This window comes from Siniperca chuatsi, linkage group LG15, assembly GCF_020085105.1.
Source record: "Siniperca chuatsi isolate FFG_IHB_CAS linkage group LG15, ASM2008510v1, whole genome shotgun sequence".
In the NCBI taxonomy this organism is placed as follows: Eukaryota; Metazoa; Chordata; class Actinopteri; order Centrarchiformes; family Sinipercidae; genus Siniperca; species Siniperca chuatsi.
The window spans coordinates 13,906,326-13,934,312 of record NC_058056.1 but is presented as its reverse complement, the minus strand read 5'-3'; the positions used below and the strand labels follow the sequence as shown (position 1 = coordinate 13,934,312).

Below are 27,987 nucleotides of genomic sequence, written 5' to 3'. Positions count from 1 at the left end.
TACCATATCATATTGTTCCTAAAATGTGTGATATGCTGTTATATTGCTAATTATTTAAACCTTTTTTTAACCTTGGAAAAGTGAACCAAGCACAGTTTGTCTTTGCAGTGCCTGCGTCACACTTGCACAAATGCAAACACCACCGTTTTTGAACTTTTAACATCTACAGTGTGTGGATTTTGGTTTGTGGACACTCTCAGTGAGCAACTGTTTAGTAGTGAGAATGTTTATGGGATGATGAATGGGTGTAATATGGCTGTGAAGCAGATTCAAAAGGGCTTAACTGGATTACACCTAATTTCAAGGATGCTTAAGGTAAGATTAAAACAGATATGTGGTAAGTGAGGAAAATACAAAATCAAATAGATTGAATTTCACTCAGTGGTCTCGTAAGCCACTTGCTCATGCACATGCGTTCTTGTGAGGCACCGAGTTAAAAAATCTGCAACAATCAGAGACGCCTTTCTATGTGAGACAATATGTGAGATTATTAGTGTAAAAAGGATTCAGCAAACAGAAACATACGCACATTTCAAACAACAGTTTTGCTCTGTTGGACCGTCACAATTCACCATTAATGCCCTTTCTTATCTCATGCTACAAATCCCCAGAGCTGGAACATTAGAAGTCTCTAATCACACACACTGGCACACATTGACTGTGTGTACATGCACCCTAACACCACTCTCTCTCTCTCACACACACAAAATCACATACCTCACATAGAATCTGAAAAGATAATGATGCCACTGCTATTACAGTCAACTAATGTTTGTTAATAGCTTGGCGCCATTTGGAAGGAGGGCTTCAACCATGTGGGTAATTCCTCTGTTTGGACAAGCTGTCAATAAAAAGGCCTTACGTTTTCTGGATGCATGGGGTAGAGGGGGGAAGTCTGGAGGATGTGCTTAATCCATCAGACCCTCTAATGATTCCTCTGTGCCTGGAATAGGAGCGACAGGCCTCTGTGAATACACTTGCCGCTGTGTTTTATCTTTTCTATCAGAGCTGAAATTTGTGTTCATATTAACACTCCATCGAGCATTTGTGCATATGCTGTTCAGTTTGGCTGGATGCAAGACTTTGGTTCTCTATGTGGCGGGGGCTAATGGAAGTGGTGGTTTTAGAGACTTCATGACGTGCCTGATTACCCCCCTCCCCCCTCCACCTCCCCAAATTCACTCCATCTCCTCCCCATATCCCTCTGGCAGCACTGCAGCCCAGCGGATAACCAAGCGTGGATTAGCAGTGACATCACACTGAAGAGATGGCTGAGCCCGAGTGTGAGGAAGGGTGAGTACTTGGGTGTGTGTGTGTGTGTGTCAGATGGGTGTGAGAGTTATGTGTGTGTTCAAGACTGATTAGACGATGAGGGTGGTGGTGAGAGGGAAGCGAGGATTAGAGAGCCATCCGAGATTTGGCTAGGTGCTGACACCACTCCACCTCACCAAGGGCTCAATTTACTGAGGGATCAGACTCATTTATGGTGGGCTGGGATTATTATCAGTTCAATAGGGCAATTTCTTTATTACAGTCACCCTTCAACCTGTGAAATATGGACACTTGTGAGACATCTATGGGTGCATGTATCTTGTTTTAGTTATAATCTAGTGCTTTTCTGCTACACTTAATTGTGTAGCTGAAACTAGTATGATACATTTTAAATGAAGTAGTATTACTCTTACTACACTCAGAGTGTCTGTTTGCTGCCATTGTACACTTTGTTTTTAGAAAACGCTGGGTCACAATAAAACATATATTAGGAATTTCAGACAAATCCATCCATCATACTTCATCTCCTGGGAGTTTAAAGAGGACTACGGTGACTATGTCGTGGAGCTTTTTCTTTTTTTTAAAGGCTTCAAATCGGATAAGACAGGCAGCTATGTTTGAGTTTGGGTTTACCTGGAATGTCAGCACTCTTAAGTTGGCCCTCTGTATTGAACTCCTTGTAATGCATGGAGCGTTACTCACCCAATTCTTCCACAGCACAGTCTACTAAGAAAACAGGTTTTGGCTGCATCTACAACAGAACAATAGTGAATAGAATGAAGGACACATTTAGTTGCTTCCAAATGTTAAGTGGGGGGCTGTGCCATTGAGTCAGGTGTGCTAACTTGAGTGATACCTATTGTGCAATGATCAAAAACTGCAAACTACTTTTCCACAGTTCTATTTGTAGATATGCATAAGGTATGTACAAATACACAACCATGATTCATAATCCAGATTAGTTCATTTTTGACACTGGAAAACAGCTCCTGGCAAAACAATCTCATCACAAGGTCCATTCAGTAGCTTATATTTGAGGCTTTTGATTGTATCACATGATCTTCTTCAGCAGATGGAGTTGCCCACTTATGAAAATGTGGATGTTAAAATGTCCATTCCTCTGTGGACATTAAGGACTTGTAGTTGTCCATAAAAGTTTAGATTTAGAGTGCATTCCTGACCTTGGAAAAAGCAGTTGGCATAATGTATTAGTACATAATCATTTCACATTTGTCTGTAGATACATTTTAAACAATAGTATGTACTATTATACATGAAAAAATTATATAAAAAAACTATAAAATTAAGATAAAGAAACACAAGAAAAACATGGAACAAATAAACTTAATAATAATAATAATAACTTTATTTATTATTTTAGTTATTTTCAGATTAATTTACAAACGGCAGCCCTTGTGCTTGTGTAGCCAACAGATGCAGACCTTCCCTCTGTCAGCCATGTGAACAGAAGTGATGAGAGAGCTCTCAGCTGGCTCTTCATTCTGAGTCACAATGAACCAGGAAGTGTAGTCATTAGGTTTTCACAGGCAACAATTCCGAGGAAAAAAAAACTCGTCTTCCACAGCCGTAAATTGTTAGAGTATCCAGCGACAATATAAATCACAACTACTTCGACTGCTGTAACTTTTAGGAATGGCGCGTCCGGTAGTATCGCGAGTTTAGTTAATTGGCGAGAATCAGGTTGCTAACGTTACTTCCCGGGAACAGAAACGTTTCAATTTAGCTAACTGTCGAGCCTGCACAAACAGTAAAGTTAAGTATGTACTTGGTGTCATGTTAACTTTACTTCAGCTCTTGACTAACATCAGTTTAGAGATAACTGTCCTCAGTTATCTCTAAACTGATGTTAGTCACTTATGGTTCTATCTACAGCGCCCGAAATGTATGGACGCTAACGTTAGCTACCTCGCTAGTTAGTCGACATTAGCAGTTATTAATTATCAGTATTTATCCAGAAAGAAAAATGTCTGCGGAGGAGAGGACAAGCTGGATACTGACGGGCGCTACGGTCGCTTGTGTCACCGCTCTGTATGTGCCCTGTGTGCAGAGGACTGTTCCCGGTGGAGACTCAGGTTGGTGTTAGCCAGCTAGCTAATGCTCCTCTGGTCATGTGGCTTTGTTGTGTTGCCAGGCAGCCAATCGTGTGACGCCTTGTTTGTGAAGCTGCTGCAGCTGAACGGGTGCTGTCCGTGGTACCGCAGGTACAAGTGCATCAGCTTGAAAACCCCAAACTTGCGCCAACACGAGAAACATAAAGCTTGCTTGAGAACAACATACTTAAACACTAATACATTGATTTTAAAATACATATACTGATTGACTAAAGAAATGTAAGATATTTTATTAGTGAGCTTTCAAAAGGTTCATCATTCATAGCTTCATCTGCAAGAGCATGTACCTGAATTATACCAAGTCTACTCACTGCTAATGATTCAATGTTTAAGACAGAATTGAATGTAGAGTAAATCCATTTGAGATAATGCATTTTGGACGGACATCTCTGGTAAAGAAAAAGATATCTAAGGGATTCTATGTACCATGTCCAATCAGTATAATGAACAAACAATGCTAAAATATCCTCATGCCAAGAGTTGTATCTATTATTTTTATTGTTTTTACTGTTTATTGTCTTTATTGGTGAGACAAAGACATATTTCCTGCCCTGGTGGGACAATTAAATTTATTTATTCTATTCTGTGAATGCGTTTTGATAAAGTCTTGAAAGTTGACTGCAGTGCATTTGATTTTATTTCTATGTAGGTAATTCTTTTAGAAGGAAATCTGTGTTATTTTTTACACTAGAAAGGATGTTTGAACAATGTTTATTTTAAATCTAAAAATGATTTTACAATACTCTGGTGTCAGGATCAAAAACAAATTTGGCCCAATGGATTAACACGAGTGTATGCTATGATAATTATCACAATGTTAAATTTTCCCATTTGACCCACCCCTAATTTCACTGCACTGAAACAAAACATTCAATATTCATAAAGTTATTAGAAAGTTATTTATTTTATCAACATGTTCACCCTTTTACATAGCTACAATAATTCTTCCTTTGATTTTTTTATTCAAAAGCCACAAGGAGAAAAAATAGCAGAACGTTATTTCTTTTACTGACTGCACTACCATGGTGGGTAATATAGACACCATTTGTAAAGACAAAGTATCGTTGACAGCCCTTGACTTATGAAATAATATGGGTTGTTTGTTTTAATTGAATATTGTGTGTATGCATACATTTAATTTGCACCCTTCTGTAACAAGGCTTTACAGTGGACCCACATGTATTTCAGTCAGTACCTTCTGATGTTGTAGCCCAATGTGTTTTCCAACATTCTTGTAATGCAGTTTATGAAGGACTGCCTTGCACAATTACAAACAGTGTTTAGAAGTGATAGCTAGGTTACAAACTTGTAAATGTGGACTTGAGGGCATGAAGGCTCTGCTTGTTAGGTTTGCTCTACTCTGGCATACAAGCTGCTGTGGAGGGGAATGCACATTTTGCAAAATGAAAGCATATGAAAAGCTCGGCCAGATATGAGTGAGCGGAGACGAGGAGAGAGCAGGCAATTGGAGCGCTGAGTAGCCCTGATGCTTGTGCTGCTGTCTAGAGAACAGGGCCTTTGAAAAAATGGCCAGTCCTTTCTCCACAGTGTTTAGGGATGGTGCAGGATGCCCGCTCTGATAGTGCCAGCTGAACACCCTTCCGAATTCTCCAGGTCTCCGTCTCTGTGTCCTAATCTCTTTAGGTGTGATGTGCCCTGGAGAGGCTTGAGCACAGCCCCACGGGTACGCTGTTGTCTAGGAATGTGGAGTGTGGAAATGATGGGGATTATGGGAAGACTGGTGTGGGTGCCCATGCTCCACTATCACAAAGACTCTTGGCACCCATGCTGCTACCCCGTTGAGTCAATATTTTCCCTTTTTAGTATTGGGGCTGCAGAACTGCATCTCTGTGGCACTGAGATGTTTTGGCTCAATATTAGTTTGAGTTTTTCTGTGTTGAATGGTGTAAAAGTGTGCCACTACTGAGGGAAAATGAGTGAAATTGAGAAACCGATGATGGATGAGAAAGTGTGATGTAAAATGATGGCAGGTAGCTGGCGGCTCATGCCAGGTGAAATGGAGCTGTGAAAACATTTAAGCTGTGCAGGTGGAGGAGTTCTGACTTCATGGTCCATTAGACTGATAAGAGTTGGGGCTCCTCATGTGGCAGAAATTTAGGCATAATAATTCACTGTATCGACAAGGTAGCAAAATTTGTGATGTAGCCAATGCCATCTGAAATTCAGCTGCTCTGTTCTATAATGGTAGGTGCTGCATCGGCGCCCATGTTCTTGCTCTTCAAATGTTTATTTTGAATATGTACATACCCTTACAGATGCATTGATTAAAAATAACCAGCTATACTCTGTTGCTGTTTTTAATGTTTGGTTAAAAAATAATTAAAAAACCTTTTACTTTTTTGATGTAATTTATTTCCTAGGCTATATGTATGAATCTACCAGGCATCCTACATAGCTTGTATGCAGGTAAAGTAATAGACTGATTATCCTGTCGGTGTTGATGCTGGAAACAAGGCCACAGTTTTATTGGCTGTTTTGGATGGAGGAGATCCATCTCGTACCAGGAGAGGGAGCTGTCTTGAACCCAAACATTTATCAATGTCATTTAATCTGAACCAAATTTCAATTTTCATGAGTGGGAGATGCAAACATTGGGTGAGAAATCAGTATAATTTGAAACGCTCTGGGTATATTCTGGCACAAATGGGTTTGTGCCCAGATACATTAAAGCTTCCTCAAATAGCTTTTAGGGGTTTTCTTTTCACTTTGTGCTGTGCCTCACACAGAGCTTGTCAAAAAATTGTGCAACCAGCTCTTATTTTTACAGCTTACCTCATTCTGTGACTGTCACCAGCGTTGCCTTTCTGTTTGTGCCCAACGGACTAAAGGAGACATTGAGACATTGGGAGTGTAGGAGCAGGAGAGAGGCACGTAGAGCGGCAGAAGAAAGAGGAAGGGAAAGGACCCTGATGCATGGGGAGGATGGGACTGGAAGCATTATTCTCAGATCAGCATATGTGTGTCTTTGTGTGACAGAGCATTGGAGAGGGAGTCTAATGGTTTGTCTCTGTGTTTATATCTGTGTGTATGTGCTGGAGGATGGGAGGGAGGCATCAGGGGAGAAGCGAGAGATGAAGAGAATGAGCGTGCCGCTTAGGAAATGTCACACTGGGAAGATTTGTAGGTTTTGATCCTGGCAAATTAATGCAAAACCCCAGTGCAAGTATTTGATTTGGGAAAACTTTGGGAGCAGACTTGTCTCTTAATAATAATTATTGGGTTTACATTAATTTCCTCCCCTATTCTCTTCCACAGGAGAGCTGATCACCACTGCTTGTGAGCTGGGGGTAAGTATTAGCTGTATTGTTTAATCAATTCACTCATTAACTCTTATAAGCATTAAGGAAGTTTAATTAAGCATGGGCAGAAAGCAGATTAATTTACTTTCAGTCCACAGGTTTTTCCCCTTCTTTTCTATACACTTATTTTACTAAGTTGCAAGTAGAGAATGCTATAATTTGCAACCCGTTTTTCAAATCCAATTAAAGTCAATGGTAAGGCGATGGCTTTTGTAGGCTTTGCCTTATGTACGGTATAAGGCTTATTATATCCACCCCTCTTTTTTTTGTGTGTGTGTAAGCCGCGAAGAATGAACTAAATCGGGTTAACAGTTATAATAAGTTTTATTATTTAATAAAGTTTATTACGCCGCTGTGATCCTTTTAGGGAGGCTGTGTCGGTGTCACTATGCCAGTAATCCTGCCGTTAGTGCTGCAGTCCGTGTGGCCTGCCTGTCTGCCTTTCAGGCCTCCCCAGGGCCTCGCAGGCCGTCCCTGGGCCCCAGGCTGCTGGCCCCCCTTCTCATCCCCAGAGTTCTGCTTCTCCATGCTCCCTGGGGCCTTTGTCCCTCAGCTGTCCTTTTGCTGCACGTCTGTCCACTCCTGTTGGCCACACAGTCCTTCTTCCACATGCTTTTAACTGATGCTCATTTTGGTTGAATACCTACCTGTCTGACACTAACACCAAGCTGTCTGCTGAGTTGCTATCTGTTTCCTTCTCTTATTCTCTACATTACTTCTTCTCTTAGGTTCCTTGACTTCTTCTGACCTACATGCTCCATCCCCAACCCATCCCTGGGATTTGGGTGAAGTTGTTTTTATGTTTGAACGTAACAAAAGACCCTTCTCAGTGTCAGAGGTGACCGGTGAGGTAGTCACACTCTCACCTTTCAGCTCTGTGTTCATTTAAAGAGCTGCCCCTTCTCCCTGCCTGCATGGCTCGTGTTATCAGTGCCAGAGAATGAGTCTGTTTAATGACTGAGCCCTTATCTGGGTGGAGGAGACTTAGCGGCTAATTGCTGTGATTGCAGAGATCCCCCAGGCGAGAATGACTGCGGCTCTGAGGTGGTTTGGGGGCTGGGGCTGGCGAGCACCACGTGCTCTACCACGGGCTCCAGGGAGCTGCACTGTCCTTGGGAAGAGGCCAGAGGAAAAGAAGTGAGAAGGGGGAGGAAGAGAGGGAGAGGAGGGCTCTGGTATCATAACAGAGTCAGATTGCGGTCATGCCAGGCAGTATGTGTCTTCTTCTATTACTGCAGCTCTACAGCACAGCTCTACTGGGATCTACTGAGGGCAGAAGAGCAACTAGATTTCCCACTAAGTCAGAAGGGGCTAGTAAAAATAACACATAACACAACTTTACTACCCCTTAACACCATCTGCTTCACTCTTACTTAGTGTTCATCTCCTATATTCTCATTCTAGCTTTAGTCTTGCCTTTTTCTCCAGTTCTTTTCACTCCTCCTGTATCTTTTCAAAACAAAGTACAACATCTGCACTTTTACCATCTTAGACTGCTGTCCACTCAAGCACATCTTGAATGAAGCATTACCTTGTTTATGTGCTGGCGTCTTAAAGGTCCAGTATGTAACATTTAGGAGGAGCTATTAGCACAAATGGAGTATAATATTTCTAAGTATGTTTTCATCAGTATATAATCGCCTGAAAATAAGAATTGCTGTGTTTTCCTTACCTTAGAATGAGCCATTTTTATCTCCAGAGGGAGCAGTTCCCCTTCCACCGAGGCCGCCATGTTGCACCGCATGTTTCTAAAGTAGCCCAGAATGGACAAACCAAACACTGGTTCTATATTGGGCCTTTTGCAAGTTTCGCGGCCACCGTAGTTTCTCCTACTCGCTTGGAACGGGAGGGTGAGACGAGGGGTATTTAAATGGTTGCAAACTGCAATTTCACTGCTAGATGCCACTAAATCCTGCATTTAAAGCTGAATTTATCTCTCATTGCGTCTCTGGATTTGAATTTCATACTTTGTCTGTCATTTTGTTCTTAGGTGGCCCATCCTCCAGGATACCCTCTCTTCACCTTACTAGCTCGCCTGGCTATGTGTCTTCTGCCCTCACTGTCTCCAGCCCACAGCGTCAACCTGATGAGTAGTGTACTGGGGGCTGCAGCTTGTGGTGCCCTCTGCATTTCTGTTTGCAGGTAGGCACATGAAATATAAGTTTCAAGTGTCATTTTCCACATTTTGTTGATGTATTTGTGTTATTCCTCTGTTCTGCGATTACTGTGCTTTGATTTTAATGTGCTTCAGTTAAATGAATGCACACATTTTTAGTGTTTAGTTTTCTCTCATAATTGGCATTTACACAAGATGTCACAAAATTGTGCTTGTATGTGTATGTTTCAAACTAAGATTTTAGGAAAGCACAGAGAAGCCCTTCCCCCTTCAGCAGAGGAATCTGACAGCAGCCTTCTAGTGACAAACTTTGCATATTCATCAATCTCTATAGCAAAAGTCAAACATTTGAGGGAAGTAACAATAAAAAGAAGACATTTTTTGAGTAGAGGGTGTCTTCAAACATTCCCCTACTGACTTTTTGCATCTTGATTCTGTCTGGAACAGAGAGCGGTATTTTTGGGTCCTGACAGACTCGCACTGTCATCCCTGATCCTCTGTTCAGTATTCAGGAGCAGAGCCCAGCCGCCCTCCTCCCTCCCACCACCCTGCCCTGCCTGTTTACCCATCAGCCACCCATTGTGACAGTGCGTGTGTATGTATATCACAATTATGGCACTCTCTAACCACCACCCCGACGTCCCTGTTCTCCTGCCCCCCCACTGCCCAGCATGTTCCCAATCCTGACATGGCACGATTTCTTATCTCCCCCTTCTTGCCTCCTGGGTCTGAGAGGGACAGGATCACTAACTCCGCTCCTCCCTCTCCCCTCTCTTCAACCATCTCTCCCCTCGCTCAGTCATGAGCACAGTTTACGGTCTCTGCATTGCCATCTACCACCCTGCAGTTTCGCCTGCTGCTGACCCTATCATGTAAGGAGTATTTTACCTCTTCCCTCTTTGTGTGTGATTATCTCCCATGGTCGGCCGGACTACCTTACATCACCCTTTTGCTGATTTTAGTAATTTTCCACATTGCATTGTTGGTGGCAGCTTAATGTCAACATTTTTCCTTTTTGTCACTGTTTATGCATACTGGGGCATTTCCAAGCATGTCATATACTTCTATTTTACTCTTCCAGAAAAGGAATTGTTGAATATGATGTAATTTCTCCCTGCTGTACACCTTGGCAGGCTGTGAGGACCCAGTGATAGTGAGGGAAAAGCAGGTGACAATGAAGTTGTGTGTGTTCCCAGGTGCTCATTACTGGGCCTACTTCCTGTATGCTTGGCCAGTGCTAGGTGGCAGGTGGTCCAGAGTAGGTCAGGGTACAGGGACAGCACTGCTGCAGTAGGGCAGGGGCTGGTGAGGAAGTGCTCCTCATGGGACTGGCCCTAAACCCAGACTGCATCAGCCTTAGACCCTGCCCCGCCTTACTGCTTCTCAGAGGTGAAACAAAACCTCTCAGCTTCAACCACTCTGCCCAGGACAGGGGAGAGGAAACGTATAAAGAGAGAACAAAAAAAATAGAAGGAACACTGTGCTCCTTTTGGCTTTCTGGCTTTGTATCTTTACTACTTCCCTAGTCTCAATGCGTTTGATGATTTACCAGTCAATTGGACGATTGGACTCAGCTCTTGGCCAGACATTTACAGACAGTTATTTTGTGGCCAGAAAATATCCGTGCAGTCTGGGTGATATTTGGCTCACAGTGTGCATGTTAACTGTAGCCCTGTTTGTAATCTCTAGGGATTTAGATCCAATTTTGGATTATGGTCAAGTAAAAAGTCATTATGAGGACCTCCAACCCCATCCACCCCCCAACAAGGGATGATGGGTAGTGAGGACTTCAGCCAGAGCACACAGTCACACCATATAAGCTCTTAAGTATGAACGTATAATCTACGCTTTCAATTTGAAAAATAAGCATAAAAGGTTTTAGTCATTATCTGCTCAAGGCCTAGTTTGGGATGAGCTTGTGGCTATGGATCAGCTGGCACACTCTGGCACCGCCTGGTGAGGGTTACTGGAGAGGGCAAAAGACGAGGAGGGTGAAAGGCGGGGAGAGGGTTTCTGGATGGTCAAGACCTTCCCCTCTGTTCTGGCACAGAGGGCATTGGGTGCTTTGACCAGAATAGATGTCATGCCACATCCCTGCGGGGATTCTCTGGCCATGCCTTTCCCTCAGATGACATGCCAAAACTGACCGTTCATACCTGCTCTGTCCTTGCAGTGACACCAGTTTACTGTCTTTCCCCAACATAATTAAGTTCTGAAATGTCTTTTGTTGTTTTTGTCCCTTTTGAGGCCCTCATAAACTTTTCACTACTTCTTATTTTTAGGTTTGCATCAGCTGAGAAGTAGACTTTTCCCCCCAAACAAATCATCGCTTTGTGTGATTATATTCAAATGGCAAAATATATTGAAGTTTATACGGGTACTTGAAGGCAGTTTCTCTCAAATAGTAAATTGTAAGACCTTGAAATTCATCTGGAGTATACCCAACATGGCAAGCCTTTGATGTATCAATTTAAATTAGTCGGCCAGATTGCCGTGTTTAATGTGGGGGAATGTAAGTTGATAGGCTTGGAAGCCACTTCTCTCTCTTGCATAAGTTTAAATGTAGCACTTAGCCTCCCTTTGATTTGTCAATTACAGTTCTCTTGGCTTGATCATATGGTTTGATGGCCAAATTGCATGTCTTGTTATGTTTTCACACCATGGCCTGACAAGCCTTTGAGGATGGTGGACGTAATGATAATTACTATCGATTGCACTTGGAGGTTCACAGAAAGAAATGTTTGGCCTGTGGAATGCTAAAGGCCTCAGCCATGAGTCTCTAGAGGAAAGCACCCTTCATAGCGGGATAATCCAGACAGTTCGGTATTCTGTGCTCTCTCGTTTCACAGTTTATCTGCTAAAGCTGCTCTGAATCTCTGCTACCTGGGAGGAATCTCTCTCCATTCCCGAGCTTATCCTGAGAAACCAGGAGCAGACACGTTAGCGTGCTGACAGCCATCAGAGCAGAAAAACAACCTTGCAATGCTCAGTCATCAGCACTTTTTGTTTGATCACATGATTACATAACAGGACTGTTGAGGCACACCAAACGTGTCTGGCCTCCCCTTTCCCAGGTGCCCTCGAAACAAAATGCACACCTGCGAGAGGCTCCCCCGCCAAGAGCTGGCCCTTGTGCCACAGCTGATACCTCAGTGGACCGGAGGATGGGCGTGGTGCCATCCCCTGCCTTGTGCTGCGTCCCCAGCTCCTTATAAGGACCTTCACCATATGGTCCTGATGGCGCTTTCCCTCCTCGCTCAGGTGGGTTGTTTTTCCACAGGGGTGGGTTTGCGTGTATCTTTTCGGGGTCATGTCAGGAGCAATGTGTGTGGGTTGATTGTTGTTTTTCAGCTTTTTGCGTAGTTTTTGTTTTTTTCTTTTGTGAGTGGGAGTTGTGGTATCTTGGAAACAGCCGAATAGAGTTATTTTGATGGATAATGGTCTCACCTCTCCCTGCAGGTGGCAAGACTGCCCCTCCCTCTTACATCTGCTATGGTCGGATAAAATCTTCATCCCAAGTGGCAATAGAGAATACACCTGTTCCTGTTCCCTTCTGAAAATGCAGGACAATTTTAGGTTTGTCTGTTTAAAAAGCCCCAATCTCTGGACCTTTTGTTCCATTTCTGCAGTATCTCATCCGTCATATTGTAGTCCAACAGACCTCCTTTACTCCCCCCATCCTCAGCATGACCAATGGTTCCCCCAGGACTCATCCTCTAATACAGTTAAACAGATGTCTAATGAAGATGTTATTTCCTCATTACTGGCTATGGGATGGGGATAGAGAGGAGGAGGGAGAAGGGCTAGATAGACAGCAGAATATAGTACCAGTTTAATATTCCTTTCGCCCGTGGGCCCGAGATTGTGTCTGCCTCGGACGTCAATATTACATTCCTCACCCACCACAGGCGGTCTTAATAAGGCACCAGGCACGGAGACGGATCAGACTCGGCAATTACAATTCACCCAGAATTAGTTAATGGAATCTATACAGCAACATTTATGTATCACTGGTGTGTGCCTAATGACTTTGTTGGAAAAAGCAGCAATAAAAATGGCATTCACTGAATTGCATAAACACAGGATTTTTGTAAATTGTTTTTTCCCTCTTCCTGTAATTTTTGTGTGTTGGGTGGAGATTAAGATGGCATTCTGGGAGAAATTGTCATGTCAGTGGCTGCATTGTTTGAGCAGAATTGTGGTGATTAATTTTACACGCACTTGGGGCTCTGGAGCGCTCTCCTGGAGGAGGGGTGTCTGAGCGGCAGAGCCGGGACCCTTATTTACCCTCCTCTCTGTTCGAGCAGACAGCCTCCTCTTTGCTCACCGGATGAGGCAGGAAAGACAGAGAAGTGCCTGGTTTGGTGACTGGCTGAAAATTTGGCTGCGGCATCCCAGATTCAAATATACTGTTTTGAAAGTCAGTTAGAAAAAAGTATCAGGGCTGGGCAATACTGAAAGAATCAAATAATATATATTTTTCACCTCAGTATTAATAATGTGATATTTTTGTGATTTGACTATTCTTATTGAAGATAATTTCACACCAAATAATTTTGAAAAAAAGATATGATTCAAATAAGTGGAAACATTCATTGGGTATTTCACTCACATAGAGCTGCCGAGCAAGTTCAGAATATCATATAATAATATCAATAATATATCTATAAAAATGCTGGGTAATATGGCTGGAATCAATATCATCATAGTAGTAAGAAATGTTTTCTGATATCAATAGATATCACGATATGGCTAATTTATGCAAAATTACATATAAAATAATCAGTGCAACTAAATATGTTCCACTGTTATGCTCTACACACTTAAAATATAAACCAATAACATCATATAATTTTGTTAGTCTTTAATTACAATTTGAAATCTGAAATCATTCATTTAAAGGAGCACTCCATGTGATATAGTGTTGCACTTCCATAAAGTTAGGGGACTTAGATAGAGATACAATTGTCAAAATAAAAGCTGCAGAGGCTGAGATATCCTGACATTTAGTATCAAGTATAGGTCAAGATGCCAATACACTGGATACTACATTTCCCGTAATGCAGCTTAATAGCATCTTTCGTTTAACCCTCTTGCCTGGTAAATGCCCATGCCTTTCCAGCTCCACGCCCCCAGTTTGTAACACACGTGTTCTGCAAAAAATTTGTAGTCTCCAATCCCAAGCCAAAATAACTGATGATGTCATCAGCGTTATGTTTTTTAAACATTGGAAAGCTCCTCCAAAGCCACAGAAGACATTTACATCTGTTTTCATAGGCTGACCAGTACTCTGTGTACCGAGTGCCCGAAAAAAAAGTGATAACACAATATTCTCATATTGTAATGATACAATTTTACTGAAAGGCATAAACGATAATACTGAAATATTGCTCAGCCCTAATCCATACATTGACTGACTTTAAAACACTGTAGTATTTTATTTTCTGACACATATACATAATGTATCATTTAAAAGCTTGGATTTAAATATCAATTGCTGCTTGGCTTTGAAATTTCAAAGCAGTGCACTTACACTGTCATATAATAGCTACTAAGTACCCTGCCTGCTGTCCTGGCCAGAGGAGAGGCCTGGGATGTCAGCGAGGGCCAGCTGGAAACCACCGCCTCAGCTCGAGCAGACCATCTCCTCTCTTGGGCTCTCTACCCTCTTCAGGAATGTGTGATTCTTTTCCAGCGCTGCTTCCCCAAACCACCACTCTGTTAGAGAACAGTGCAGCGCTGATCCGCGATGGCACAGCTGTGGTATTGTCTGTTCCCTGCGGTGGTGTGCGACAGTGGCTCCCTTGGCCAGCAGCATTGTGAGGCCTCATTTAGTGCAGAGTGCTGGTGTAGGCTTTTTGTGTGCTGTTATTTAGCACAGACTGGTGCTGGCACGCCTCTGGCCCATACTGTAGAACTGAGGGGGTGAATGAGGCAGGTCCCAATTTGACACTTCAAAGTGATTTTACTGAGCTTTTGTTGTGTCCTTGAAGGGGACATTGCCATTGTCAGTTATTCGTTTTTTATTTACCTTTGATCTTTCCATTTGAACCTGTGTTCAGAATTGTGTTTTGTATCATTTTTCCTATTTCATCATTTTCAATCGTTATGTATAATTTTTAGCAAAAACTATACATCTATAAGTTCTTTTTTTCTTTTTCTAACCACTTACATTATTTCCAAGTTTGCACTTCATTCCAGGCTTTATGCACAATATTTGTCATTCAGTTAATTACCCAAGTGATGAAACAGACATTTTGGCAGGGTGGATCAGTTCAGGGTAGAATAGTCTCGTTGTCAGCCATGTTATTCTCCTGCCACGTCTCAACCAGGCCATTGTCACTGAGCCACAACATTTCAGCACAGCAGCATCCTGCACCGCATTGAGTCATGATAACAGGGAACACGGCCACACTGGTGTCAGAATATGTCCTGCTTTATCTGTGCGCCCTGGGAGCAGCCAGCCTGGAGAATGAGCTGTGGAGAGGCTGACTGGGACCCAGGTGGTCCCGCGCAGACAGACGGGTCATTTACAGCCCACACTGTACACATCACTGGGCTCTTACAGACTGACAAGCTCTAACAGAGAGATTTGTCAGGCACTCAGGGAGAATAAAGAAGTTGAAGAACAGGAATGTATGTGTGTGTGTGTGTGTGTGTGTGTGTGCGCATGTTTGTGTGTGTGTCTCTAAATATGTGACGAGTGCTGCCTGGCTATCAGACAAGGCTTCAGAGGCAGGAACATACTTAGTGTAATAACCTCGTCCGTGGACCCCCACGCACCCAGTGCTACCCCAAAATCAGCCCCCCTGCTAGGTGTAAGAGCTCTGGGTTAATTGTCATGCAGGGAAGTAAAATTATGGGTGCGGGGGGTCTCTGCACCTCAACAAAAGTCGTCGTGTCCCCCCCCCCACACACACATCCCAATCCTTTTTCAACCTTCCTTCAAGTTACAACTAATTCCTGGAGCAGTGCAGCAAGAAAAATGCTGCTATCTCTTATTAAGACCCACTCCTAGACGCCCCATCAACACAGTCCACCCCCTTTAAGTGCGCACACACATACACACACACACACACACACATATGCATACTCATTCACCAAGCTCGCCTTACAGTGAACATAGAGGAAAAATAGTGGAGAGAAGGAGAGAGAAAACCCAAGAAAAAAAGGGGAAGTAGTCAGCAAGCAAGTTTTTTTTTCTACCATCCTCTCGCTCTCCCTCTCCTTTTTTTCCTGATTTACCGCGCTTTCCTCAGAAAGCTCCATTGTTCCCCTAGCCTAAGTCTCATCAGGCCTTTTGTGGCTGACTATCACAGCGGCAGGCAGAGAGCTGGAAATGTATAAATGGTATCATGCCTTGTGATTAATGGCGGTGCTTATGAGTCAGGTCTGATAACGGGCCTGCTCTCTACTCAATTTCAGATACCGTTAATGGAATCTGTCTTCTGCGATTGTAATGTGAGAGCGCCTAATTTGCTATGGAGCTTGAAGCTGTCACCGGCAAGGGATTGTGGGGTCATAAGGGACCTGGCAGCCGTTTGGCCTGCAGCTTGTATCTGCGGTGCTGAATAGAGCAGCTCTCTGCCTGTCAGTTAGCTGATAGGCTGATGAGGACTCTAAGCCACTCCACACAATGGTGGAAAGGGCCATACTGCCTGACTTCCCTAATTGTCGAGCCTGCTCATATTTCAGAGCCAGCATGCCAGGGACTGGGCTGTGTTTTTTTTTTTTTCTTTTCTCTTTTTTCCCCTCTCTCTTCTTGAACTTTTTTCTTCCTTTTTCTTTATTTCATCCTTTATCCCGCACACTGTCTCACCCCTTTAACGCACACTTCTCTGCACTATTTTTCTTTTCTTTCCCTCTCCCCATCATTTGTTGCCTCTCTCTCTCCCCCCTGTCTCTCATTTTAGTAAGTGGTGGGTCTTAGCGTATGACAGATTATCCCAAGTTTGCTTCAATTACCGCAAAGGAGATGGAGACAGTACAGGAGAGGAGAAAGGGAAAACTTTTGTGCACACACTATATTTAAGAAGCTGAGGATAAAGTACTATCTCTACCACGGTGGTTTCTGTGCCAGTCTGCTCGAGATCAACCGGCTGCTGGAGAGGGAGTTCTCATGATATGTGAATGGCCCAATTCACTGAGTGTTTTTCAAGGTCTTGTCCGAGAAGCAAACTTGGGTCGAAGGAAGATTATAATGGGTCCCCAAATTAGTCTGGAGGAAGTGGTGGCTTTTTCGACTGCAAAATTTTAATTTTGTGTGAAGCTGCTGACTTTGTTGTTTTGCTTTTTATGTCGGCAGTAAGTGTAACTTAGGTCAAATAAAATACTGAAAAAAACACTTGAAGTTATGCAGCCTTTAAAACAAACTAAGAACAGAAAGTAAGGCTAGGATTGATATATTTGAATATTTGAAAATGTTTTTTTCTGATTCGTTTTAGTCCAAAAGATTTTGATGATTGCAGCAAACAGTGAAAAATTAAATGGCATCAAAGAAAAAGCAGCATTTTAGTTGATCTAACAGTGCCTGACTCCTCCTCAGGGCTGTCTGATTACTCAGTTTACTTAGAACCAGGTACTGTTTGTGATTTAAAATAAACATAAGATATTCCTGGGAAAGAAGAATCTTTCTAAAGTTGTGTATAATAATGATGTTCTCTCCTTCCTCACTGTCAGGCTGGCAGGTCCTGGTCCTGGAGCAATACTGGCTGGAGGGCTGTTTGCTGTGTCCAGGCTGAGCTGGCAGTGGTCCATGGTGGCAGAGGTCTTCACTCTCAACAACCTTTTTGTTGGTCTGCTCTTCTTCTTGACTGTCAGCTTCCACTGTGCTGAAAACACCACCCAGAGGAGGAAGGTAACTCAGTGCGGCACCCTCATTGGTGTCTTTTAGTTTCCTCTGATCATTCCTTAGATGTTATGTTAAGATCACTTCAAATTGAACTCGCAGTGCTGTACTAAACTACTCAACCTTGTCAGATTGCACACTGGGGAGCGCTATGCTGTGGCTTGGGGCTCTGTAACCAGCACACCCTGGTGCTGTATGTACTGGTCATAATTCCCTGGGTCCTTCACCGACTTTACTCTCACAGGGTAAGTTCTGGGGTCATATTTATAAAAGCTCACATAGAACAGATTCTGAATGTGTGTTTAAGAAACCTCAAGACAGGCAAGAAAATTGCTGTGTAACTGTTGTATGCACAGCTGTGTGCAGTCAACAATTATAGATCCCATACTTTAATTTTGGCACAAATAGAAACACTTGTGAATACTTCTAAAATGGTATAAATGGAAATGGTTTATCCAAGAAAAAAAAAGCCTGGGAGCAGTTTTCCTGACAGAGAGAAAAAGATATATCTCTCTGAAGAACGTTCCTTATTTTAAATCCAGTCTTTTCTTTGTCAGCCAAAGAGGGGTCAGGAAGCCACTTGGTTTTCTCAGAGAGATCTGAGATGCTTCAGCAGGTTCCCAACAAACTTCAGAATAGTTCAATGTTAGCTTTAGCCTTAAAAATGTCCTACTAAGGGAAAGGATGATTGTGAACATACAGTAGGTTTCTATTATTATCCCCAGTCTTGTTGCCATCCTATTTACAGTGTAGGCACTTGCCGTACTGTATGTTAAATATCAAGTCATGTGTAATAACATGAAACAGAACATCTCTTTCCAAACAATCTCGACAGGAGCTGTCTTTGTGTGGCCTTGTGTCTCTGGGAGCATGTTTCCTCGCTGGCTTTCTGCCGTACATCTACCTGCCCATCTCCTCCTACCTCAACACAGCCCGCTGGAGCTGGGGGGATCAGACCACCCTGTCAGGCCTGCTGACCCACCTGCTGAGGGCTGAATATGGCACCTTCAGTCTGGTACACGTTGCTTGCCCCGCTATAAACACACTAGTCTAGATTCTTTTTATCATGTGCCATTAGTCAGTATATGTGCTCTTTTGACATTTTTACCTTGTATATGGTTTTCATTGCATTCTTTTTGTGTTTGCAGGCAAAGACCGAGAGCTCTGTAAACTTGACCACAATACTAAAGTACGTTTTTTTTTAGCTTTTTGTCTTTCTTTTTTGACTAAATTGTTCACACATTTGAAATACTAAACATAACTATTATTTAAGTATTTCGAATTGAATTGAATTGGTTTACTGTAAACCGACAATTCCGTTCTGACGGAGTATACTGGCCCCTATACTGGGTGGCTAAACAATCTTGGTGTTCTGTTTCTACTTGGACAGTAGATTCTAAGATGGAGTAGGAAAGAAACAATAGAGAAAACTGTGGGGATTTAATCTGAGGCACAGTGAGGGCACACATGGTGGTTCTAGAGATGGAGGACCCAACCGCTTTTTGCGCTGGTTCTGGTGTTTTACATAGGTTTAACCACAGACACTCCAATCTGTTCTGAGAGCCCAGAATCATTTCCGCAGCCCATCTCTCTTTCTCTCTTCTCCCCAGCAGCTTTTGTTCTTCCCATTCCACTCTCTCCCATCAAAGCAGAACTGAACCTGCTTAGAGGGCCAAATCACTGTGTTCTGTTTTTCCAGCAGTTTGAAATGATCACTCAGCTCTGGTGTTTAAGCGTGACAAGCTGTGATGACAGACACTGCAATAGAGCTGGAGAAATTGTGTTTTTCCACTCCAGCACCACCCCACCACCTCCTCCACCCGATTCCCTCCCTTTTTCCCCACTACCACCACCACCACTGCAGTCATCCCACTCCGGGTATCTTTCTCCAGCTGACGGCATGGGGGTGCATGTGCGTCTTAAGACCCCCCACTACCAGCCCCCTCCACCAGGCACCCACCCCTTCCCATCACCCCTGCTGCTTGATGGACAAGCACACCTTCAAGATGGGGAAGAGAGGCGAACATGACAGGCATGTCGCACTGGAGACGTAAACCCGCTGGAGAAGCTGACACACACACCCACAAACACACGCTCGTGAGCACATTCACACATAGTGTACATTGGGAGATATAGAGACTCAATAAGCTGTCAAATAGAGATGGGTATTAAGGAAGAGGCAGGAAACTATCTCTCTGCTCTGAGCAAGCGCTCTGTGACTGACAGGCGCTGTGAGGAGAGGATGGGGCAGCGGGGGGTGGATGACACAGTCATTTGTATCTGTCAATCCGATTGAAAGGAGGAACGCACAGTCCAAGGAGTTTGTTTTGATAGGGGATGGAGGATGTTTAATAATTGCTGTCCTTGAGTTCAGTAGCAGGGAGGGTAATTGAGCTTGTCTTTGGTGTCCATCACATATGCTATATGTGTGTTTTGTGTGTGTGCAGGGCCCAGTTGGACCACTGCCTTGCAGACCTTTCGCTTCCTGTTCTGGTGCTGGCAGGAATAGGCCTTCTCCTCTCCTCATTGGACAGGTAGGATGAGCGAGACGCCGGCCTGCAAAACACCAAACTCTGTCACACACATCTCAGCAGCCATTTCAACCAAAAATCTAATCCCCCGGAGTAAAAGACAGGGAACAAAACCACTGACAAAATGCTGATCTTAGAAAAAAAGAATACATAAAAACACTGAGGCACCTAACTGTCAAGCTGTCGCGACGCTCCGCATTCAGATCAAGAGAGGTTGATGTGCATTTTGGATTTTCAAAAAACATATTTGTGTGTAGAAGTAAATCACTGCTTGTATGTATCTGTATGTGGCAGAGTGACAGTGTAATCCAGTAATTCACTGCAGCAGTGCCTTTTCTGGGGTCTGTGGGGTGGCGCTGATAAAGCCTAGTGAAGCCCCGGGGCTCTGTAGGGCACTGGCCACCCCCTGCTTCCCCCTCTCCTGGGGTGCACTTTGATAAACTTGGCTGCATACACGCACAGATGAAAAAGAGCAAGGTCATTTCATAGGATGTCAAAGGGAAGCCATGCAAATGCTAATTTACCTAATGTTAAAATGTTGAGTGGAACTGTTTGTATGTAAAGAACATCAGAACATTTATTACTAAAGCAATCAGCATTTATTTTTTACCAGTTGTGCATAGTGTGAAGAAAAAAACAAAAACTGAATCTTGACAGTATTTGTTAATGGCCAGTCAGTGGAACCTATCAGATCATTTTGTTGGCAGGAAAACCAGAAGTCATTTTCTCTGGCTTGAAAGTGTCTCATCAGGTTCAGATGATGATTTGTTATTGCCATAAGGGTAACATGTTTTCTTTTTAGTGTATAAGTACATTTTACAGCTGTACTGTAATGAGTTTGTGATTCAGCAGTTGGCAGCAGCTCATTATGACTCAGTCTGCATTAGAAAATCAATCATGCACCTCTTAGCTGGCTGGGGTATACATCTCTATACAGCTCTTGGGCTTGTGATCTCCATCCCTGCATTAATATTTTTACAGACTTATTCAAAACAAGTATATTTTTACAGAGTAAACAGACAAAATGATACATTAGACTAGATATATGGAAAAGGGAGTCCAGGAGTATATAGAGCAATTTTCATGACATGATAATGAAAATGAGAGCAATATTTGTGTACTGAATAACTAGTGGCCCTTCCTATCCTAGAACGTGTCGCTCAGTGCCCTGGGTGTTGACTGCCATGCTGGTGGTCTACTCACTGTTTTTTGCTTGGAGAGCCAACCTGGACATCAGCAGACCCCTACTGCTTGGAGTGGTGAGCTATGAGACTTCAACTAATTTTGATATCCTCTCTCTAAACCAAGTTTTTTTATTGTTTTAATTTACCTGCAGTGGTCTAAAAAGTGTTTATACATTGAGTTACAATTCAGCTTTCAATATATGAGAAATCTATATAGGAAGTACACACATCCTGAAATATAAGCACTGAAACAGCAGTATATATTGATGCTGATCCTGGAATGTGTCCACCAGTAAAACCCAGGGCTGGACTGAGAACCAAAAAAAAAAAACCCTACAGGAAACACGTGTGTGTGTGTGTGTGTGTGTGTGTGTGTGTGTGTGTGTGTACACATGTACTCTCACTTCCTGCAGGTTGAGCGTTTCTGGCTCCAGAGTGATGCTGCAGTGTGTGTGCTGGCAGGCCTCGGCTTGAGCCGGACACACACTGAGCTAGAGAGGAGGCTGGGCCGTGGGGGGGTGTGGAAGACCACAGGCTGGGTCCTCACCATGGCTCTGCTGGCACATTTGGTGCACACCAATCACAGGTGAGCACTGCACTCAGTTACTGTAACAAAGGTAGGTTGGGTGTGATAAAAACATAGAATGCAGTCCATAAATACAAGAACAATATGTCATTGTTTGGGTCTGCAACAACACATTGACTTTTAAGTTTTCAGATTTTTGTTGGTATTAACATACATTTTGGGTGAACTGTGTAGGACTCATAGTCCTTTTTGCCATTGGGTGAGCATTTCATCACATGTGAATGAACACTCTCAAAAAAAAGCTAAGAGTATTGTATTGTACTTCTACAATAGTTATTCCAAGCTCTAATAGTGTTTTTGTGTCAGGCTGCACTTGTTTTAGAGTTTATTTTGGTTGTCCTGATTCTGTGCAATCTGTGTGCATTTATCTGTGGAATCAGTTTCACTTTACAGTATCCCTGTTGCAGTAACTACACTACACAAGTTACTTTTAAATACTTCCGCTAAGTAAAGTTAAAGTGAAATAAAAACTCCCCTCTCATTCTAGTTCCTTCTAAAATCCCCATGCATAAGTTTTCCCTGAGTCAACCCGATTTGTTTCTCTTCTGTGCTTCATACCGCAGGTCTGAACTCCATATGTCAGGTTTTTCTCTGCTCACCCCATGGTAGGGGCTAAAGAGAGGCACGGTTAGCACATAGATTCCATTCACAGAGCTCAGTCTGAGATGTTAGCTGTCCGAGAAGGCAGATTACACTAGCGTAGTGCTGGGGAGTGCCAGACAGCCATCACTGAGCGGCTTTGATCAAGGGGAGAGCATGGCCTGTGCTGTCAGACCCATCATACCTGTCTCCCCACGATTAGATAGGCAGCCAGAGCGCTCTGCAGAGGGGAAGGGGCGGGGGCACTGACAACTTACCCTCAGAGCACCTTGAAAGCATACCTATAAACAGGGACTCACTCACATACACACTGTACACAGCACACACACTTCTAAGCAGGGGTAAGGATGCACTGAAGTGCTTTTTAAATTCAAGTAAACACAATCTATGTTTTGATGATATTATATAGTATGATGGTGTATATGCCTATGATCCTAGGGAGTGTGATCAGAGCAGAAACAGTGTGGTCGAGAGGTTCGGCAGGGAGCTTCTGGCCTCCGTCCCAACAGACTCAATCATCCTGACTAGAGGAGATCTGCCTGGAAACTCCCTGCGATACATGTACTACTGCCAGGGTGTACGGCCTGATGTACGTCTGGTCGACCAGGAGGTCAGAGCTTTGATTTCTCCACTGTCTTGTCTTTGTTGAGACTCAGATTTTTCTCATTGAAGTTTTGATATTTGATAGAAATCAAAAGTAAGAATTTAGTATTATTAAGAACAGTTCATTTCAGAATCAAAAAACATCCAACCAACCACCTCATGTAAAAGTTCCCTCTGAACACAGTTAAGTTCAAGTAGTATTACAAAAGTAGGTATAAAAATAAGAATATTTAGTTGCCTACCAGAAGAACACATACTTAAACATTATTGTATTGTGTGTATTGTATTGTAAAATGTTAGGTTCTTTTTCCTTCATGTTATAAGCTGAGAAATGTTATATATGACAACATTTATTTAGTTTTATTCAGAATAGGAGGATTTCTTTATTTTTAAAATAGAAAAAAGGAAAAGGAAGATTTTGTGAGTAAGAAAAGGAAAAACCCCATTGATAATCTCAAATATGGAGCAAAAGCCACTGAAATAGTCAATAAATCATTTTCTTTTAGCGAATTGTACACTGATGATGAACTGCTAATCACACTGGATACAAAGAATTGAACAGTTGGTGGTACTCTTTCTTCTTTCTAGATGATGACATACACTTGGTATGTAGCCAAGTTGGCACAGCACCACCCTGGGGTCCACTTTCCTGGCCGCTGGTGGGATCCGGTCCACCCTGAGGGGAAAGACACCTTCAGTCTAGAGCAGTTTCTGTCCCACAACACACAGTGAGTCGCTGAGACACAGGGAGTGAGCAGAGAGAGAATAAAAGGATGGTCTGAACTGATAAATAGAAGGCTGTAAAATGGAGAGAGAGTGAACTGGGAGGGCAACAATGAGCCAAATGAACAAGTGGGCGATCTAATGAGGCAGAGATCAGTAGGATGGTCGACATGGTGGTGAGTGCAGTGAGGAGATAAGCCCATAGAACTGTTGAGGCCATAAAAGGAGTTTGATGAACTACAGAAGTCGACTAATCTACTTGATTTGGTTAAACAGTCCCTCTGCTCTCATCACCCACTCCTCCAGGAGGAATTAAGACCCACAAACTGGCTGGAGAGCTGTTAATACCAAGCCCACCAGGGGGCAGTGTTTGCCAAGCCAACGTGCCCGTCTCTCAGTGGGGCAACACTGACCTGTGGGATTAACCCTCAGGGCCCGAGCCTTTGGTGAGCAGCACAGGGCTGGAGGGAAGCTAGAAGGTGTTTTGGATGTGAGGAAATGTTTGTCTACATGGTGTTCCTGTGTGTCTCATCATGAGCAGTTACCTGGGAGGGGAAAATGGGGTGTTCACATGGATAATAATTGAGGATGTGAGTAAGCATCTTTTTTTTTTCTGCAGGAGAGATGTTTTTGCCTGCATTGGACTGCCAGAAGGAGACCCAAGCTGGAAGCGTAGTTTCTCCCGTTGGCCCCTGGGTGTGTGTGACTACTTGGTGCCAGTTCAGAGGCAGTTTCACCCTCAAGAATGGGCCCTTCGAACTCGCAACATCTACAACTGGAGTGAGCCACACAACAGGTGCATACACAAACATACAGAATCATTAACGTCTCTAGACAGATATGTGTTTAACCCCTAAACATACAGTTTTCCCCTTTTCCTTCTCTTAAGTAGCTTTAAGGCTGAAAAAAATTAGTTTGTAAAGACCGACCCAGTGGCAAGTCAGTGAGGTTTAAGGGGTTAAATTAGCAGGATGTAATTTCCGGGAGGCCTACTAGAATCCTTTTGTATATTTTTTAAAACAACTAATGATCTTTCGATGAAACTAGAAATATTCACTTAGAAAGATAATAAACCCCAATTAACAAATTCCCACCACGTATTCTATCGCCAACATCTCCTCATCCCCTCTCTGTGGTCTTCAGTTATCCTTCCACAGACTCCACAGAGCTTCCCTCAGCGAGGTTGTCCTCTGTTCTTCATGCTGTGATCCAGCTCTTTGTGAATTCAACCAGAGCAAGACATTAGGCCCTCAGCCATTTGAAACTGAAGATGAAAAATAATGAGTTTCTTATTGCATTTTGTCAATAACTGTGTCAAAAGTGGAATTAGTCAAAGCTCCATATTCTGTTGCCGTTGCCAGCAGCCCTTCATTCACTCAGATATCCACGGCTGAATACTGTGACATTATTTCCCGCACCCTTACGACAAGCGTGTCCGCCGATGCCCGCAAGCCAAATATTAGCTCGGCAACCCTGCTAAAATATTCTTTTGAAGAAGAGGTCAAGTGTTTACAGTCAACAAAGTGAAAAAAGGGAGATGTGGTTTTACTCCATGTCGAATGTGCTAGCTGGTATTGTTGCTCAGTCATTTAATGTTTATGCAGCAAACATTGATGTTTAGTGTATCAAAACCTGCACAGTTGAGTGGAACAATATATTCACATAAATAATCATTTATAGTTAGTGGAACTGTGCACAAGCCAATGCCTAAAGCTGTTTAGATAAAGAAATGCTTTTTTTCCCCATGTGTAAACAGTTTCCATCCTGTGTCCTGGGAGCATGTCGCTAATGAGGAGATGTGGCAAGCCAGGTACAGTAAACTTTTTACAAAAGACACTGGTTTCCGCTTTGGAGAGCTTGTATACTTTAGTGTGCAGATAAAAAGCTGCGTCACGATTCATACTAGCCTGCTAGAACATCTCCATAAATCAGTCTTGTGTGGTAGAGCATCTACATGTACATTCTATTTGGTATCGGCATCTACATAAATCACTCCATTGGAGTGGTGCGTCTGTGAGTGTGGATCTGCATGGCTCATCCATCCAGCACTTAGCCCTGAGCCTGCGTGCTTTGTTTCAGGATGAAGACGGCTTTCTTTCTGTTTGACCTGGCAGAAAGGATGCAGGGAGAGGGGAAAGCTCGCCTCTTTGAGCTGTCTTACACTGTGAGTCTGACCTCAACAAACAAGCAACAATACTGTTACCATAATGGGGCAGATTTAAGTGCCACACAAGGCAAAGTATGACATATTCAGGGTGTTTTTTTTTAAATTTGCAGTAACATCTGCTTTTATGTGTGTGTCTCTGTGTATATGTGTTTGTGTTTGCTGGGCAGCTGTATAAGGAGATTGTGGAGGCCCACTCAGACTACCCTCCAAACTGGGACAAGAACTTGGCACTGGTCTGCGAGAGGCTGCTCCGCTCAGGTCACCGGGGCTACAGTCCAGACAGCCTGTTGACCTGCAGTACCCAGCACTTTAGTCTCTACTTAGAGAAGGAACCCATGGATCCCCAGGAGCCCGCCATACGTTCGGCCATTACTCACCTGCTCAAAGAGAGAGACGGGCTCCACCAGAGCCAGAGGCAAACCCCATAACAAGATCGAGAGAGGCCTGCATGGAGCGTGTGCTGCAAGCCCAGCCGAAGTGCGAGGCACTGGGGACAAAGTCTGAATGTGCCTCTTCTCATGGTTTAATGGTGGTGCTCCAGCAGAATAGAATGATGTAGTGGTGTTTAGTTAAGATTTTGGATACATGGACTTGGTCAAATTGGACTTATGAGTTGGGAGAGGAATGCTGATGCAGAAGTACTGGTCTCTAGTTATCAAACAGAACTGCACAAAGGAAAGAGACCTACCACTCAGCCATGCTTCATTTGATGAATGTTTACAGTTGACCAGGGACAGAGCTTGACTTCAGGAAGCCTTGACTGACCCCAATCAAGCTGTGCGTGCTCCCCTTAAACTCACCCATTCGATTGCTTTATTGTTACATCTCGTTCTTTTTTTCTCTCCTCTTCTGCTCTCACAGTTTTTAACATGCTGATTATTTTGCCTCAGCCACTGCTCTACTTCTCTTTTTCTCACATTAGGACGGCAAGGCCGAGATTGAGGGAAAACCAATTTGGGGGCAGAGATGGGGGATTAGACCGGCTGTTTAATCTAGGACAGACTTGTGCTGTGCCACACAGTCCTCAGTCCGCATAACCGGCACTACCCACCCACCCACCCCTCTATCCTTCCATCAGTCTGTCTTAGATGGTCCTTTAAATGTTTAAAACTAATGGATTCGATGAGTGTTTTTTTTTTTTTCTCTCTCTTCCTTCCTAACGGGAAGGCTGTAATCCCTCATGGATTTAAATAAAATGTGAAATGTCACAATGCCAGGGACCCTTTTTAGAGGTGCATTTCTGTGTGCATATGTGTTGATTTGTGTTTGCATGTTGACATGCGAGTATGTGAACATGCTTAAATCTCCACCCGAGCCTTTTCCCTACTGGAACCGCATATAAACGTAGTCAATAAACAGATCGGCACACTGGAAAGAGAGAAGCACAAAGTCATGGAAACTCCCGGGACACACATAGACACCAGCTTCCCAGCTCCCAGGAAAATTGACTTTTAGCTCTGTGAGGGTTGCTGGAGAGACAAAGTAGCATGCAAACACTTGCACATAGACCAGAGTCACTTGTCTTTGACGTGTTCTTAGGGTCCAACACCTCAGTTACACACTGTTTTTGTAAACGCTGGTGCTGGTGATGTTAATGAACCTTGTGCCATGAAATTTGTCATGCAGAGGTCAAACCAGTGTATTGCCACAAGCTTCATAAAACACTGCTAAAGGAGCCTGCTGTTTGAGATACCACTACAAAGCGAAGGACAGTGAGTGCATGTGTAGTTTTCTCAGAATGTAATCTGCCCTCTCTGTTCGCAGGCCTGGTTAGCGGCTGTCAGCTGGCTGGATGATGAGATTCGACCTGCTGTAGCACAGATGGTTTGGTTTCTCATAAAAAAGGGAAAACTGTCATTCTGCTTTCTACAGATTAAAATATTTCAATAAAGATTTTGTTTAATA

The 27,987-nt window shown here is 43.3% G+C and overlaps 1 protein-coding gene across 3 annotated transcripts; it reads left to right on the top strand.

Moving 5' to 3' along the window:
- Positions 1 to 2,707: 2,707 nt before the first annotated feature.
- tmem260 (transmembrane protein 260) lies at positions 2,708 to 27,987 on the top strand. Of its 3 annotated transcripts, XM_044167082.1 has the most exons (17): positions 2,709 to 3,050; positions 3,249 to 3,365; positions 6,681 to 6,712; positions 8,715 to 8,866; positions 17,520 to 17,697; positions 17,820 to 17,933; positions 18,524 to 18,703; positions 18,837 to 18,877; positions 20,136 to 20,222; positions 21,370 to 21,478; positions 21,817 to 21,989; positions 23,028 to 23,199; positions 23,781 to 23,920; positions 24,535 to 24,711; positions 25,672 to 25,725; positions 25,995 to 26,079; positions 26,250 to 27,987. In XM_044167082.1, exons 2-17 carry the CDS (start codon positions 3,257 to 3,259, stop codon positions 26,508 to 26,510), a joined length of 2,064 nt encoding a protein of 687 aa, XP_044023017.1. In that variant the 5' UTR covers positions 2,709 to 3,050; positions 3,249 to 3,256; the 3' UTR covers positions 26,511 to 27,987. The 3 variants fall into 3 exon arrangements, with proteins under 3 accessions (XP_044023018.1, XP_044023017.1, XP_044023019.1); XM_044167083.1 differs by lacking the exon at positions 17,820 to 17,933 and having other exon boundaries at positions 2,708 to 3,365; XM_044167084.1 differs by lacking the exons at positions 2,709 to 3,050; positions 3,249 to 3,365; positions 6,681 to 6,712 and adding an exon at positions 11,915 to 12,101 and having other exon boundaries at positions 8,733 to 8,866.

What these genes read in the sequence shown, in the direction of transcription:
- tmem260 (XM_044167082.1), top strand. Translation starts at nt 3,257, where the DNA reads ATGTCTGCGGAGGAGAGGACAAGCTGGATACTGACGGGCGCTACGGTC. An exon ending in ACCGACTTTACTCTCACAGG is followed by an intron (nt 17,934 to 18,523) that starts GTAAGTTCTGGG and finishes CAATCTCGACAG; the next exon opens with GAGCTGTCTTTGTGTGGCCT. An exon ending in CTCCTCTCCTCATTGGACAG is followed by an intron (nt 20,223 to 21,369) that starts GTAGGATGAGCG and finishes TTCCTATCCTAG; the next exon opens with AACGTGTCGCTCAGTGCCCT.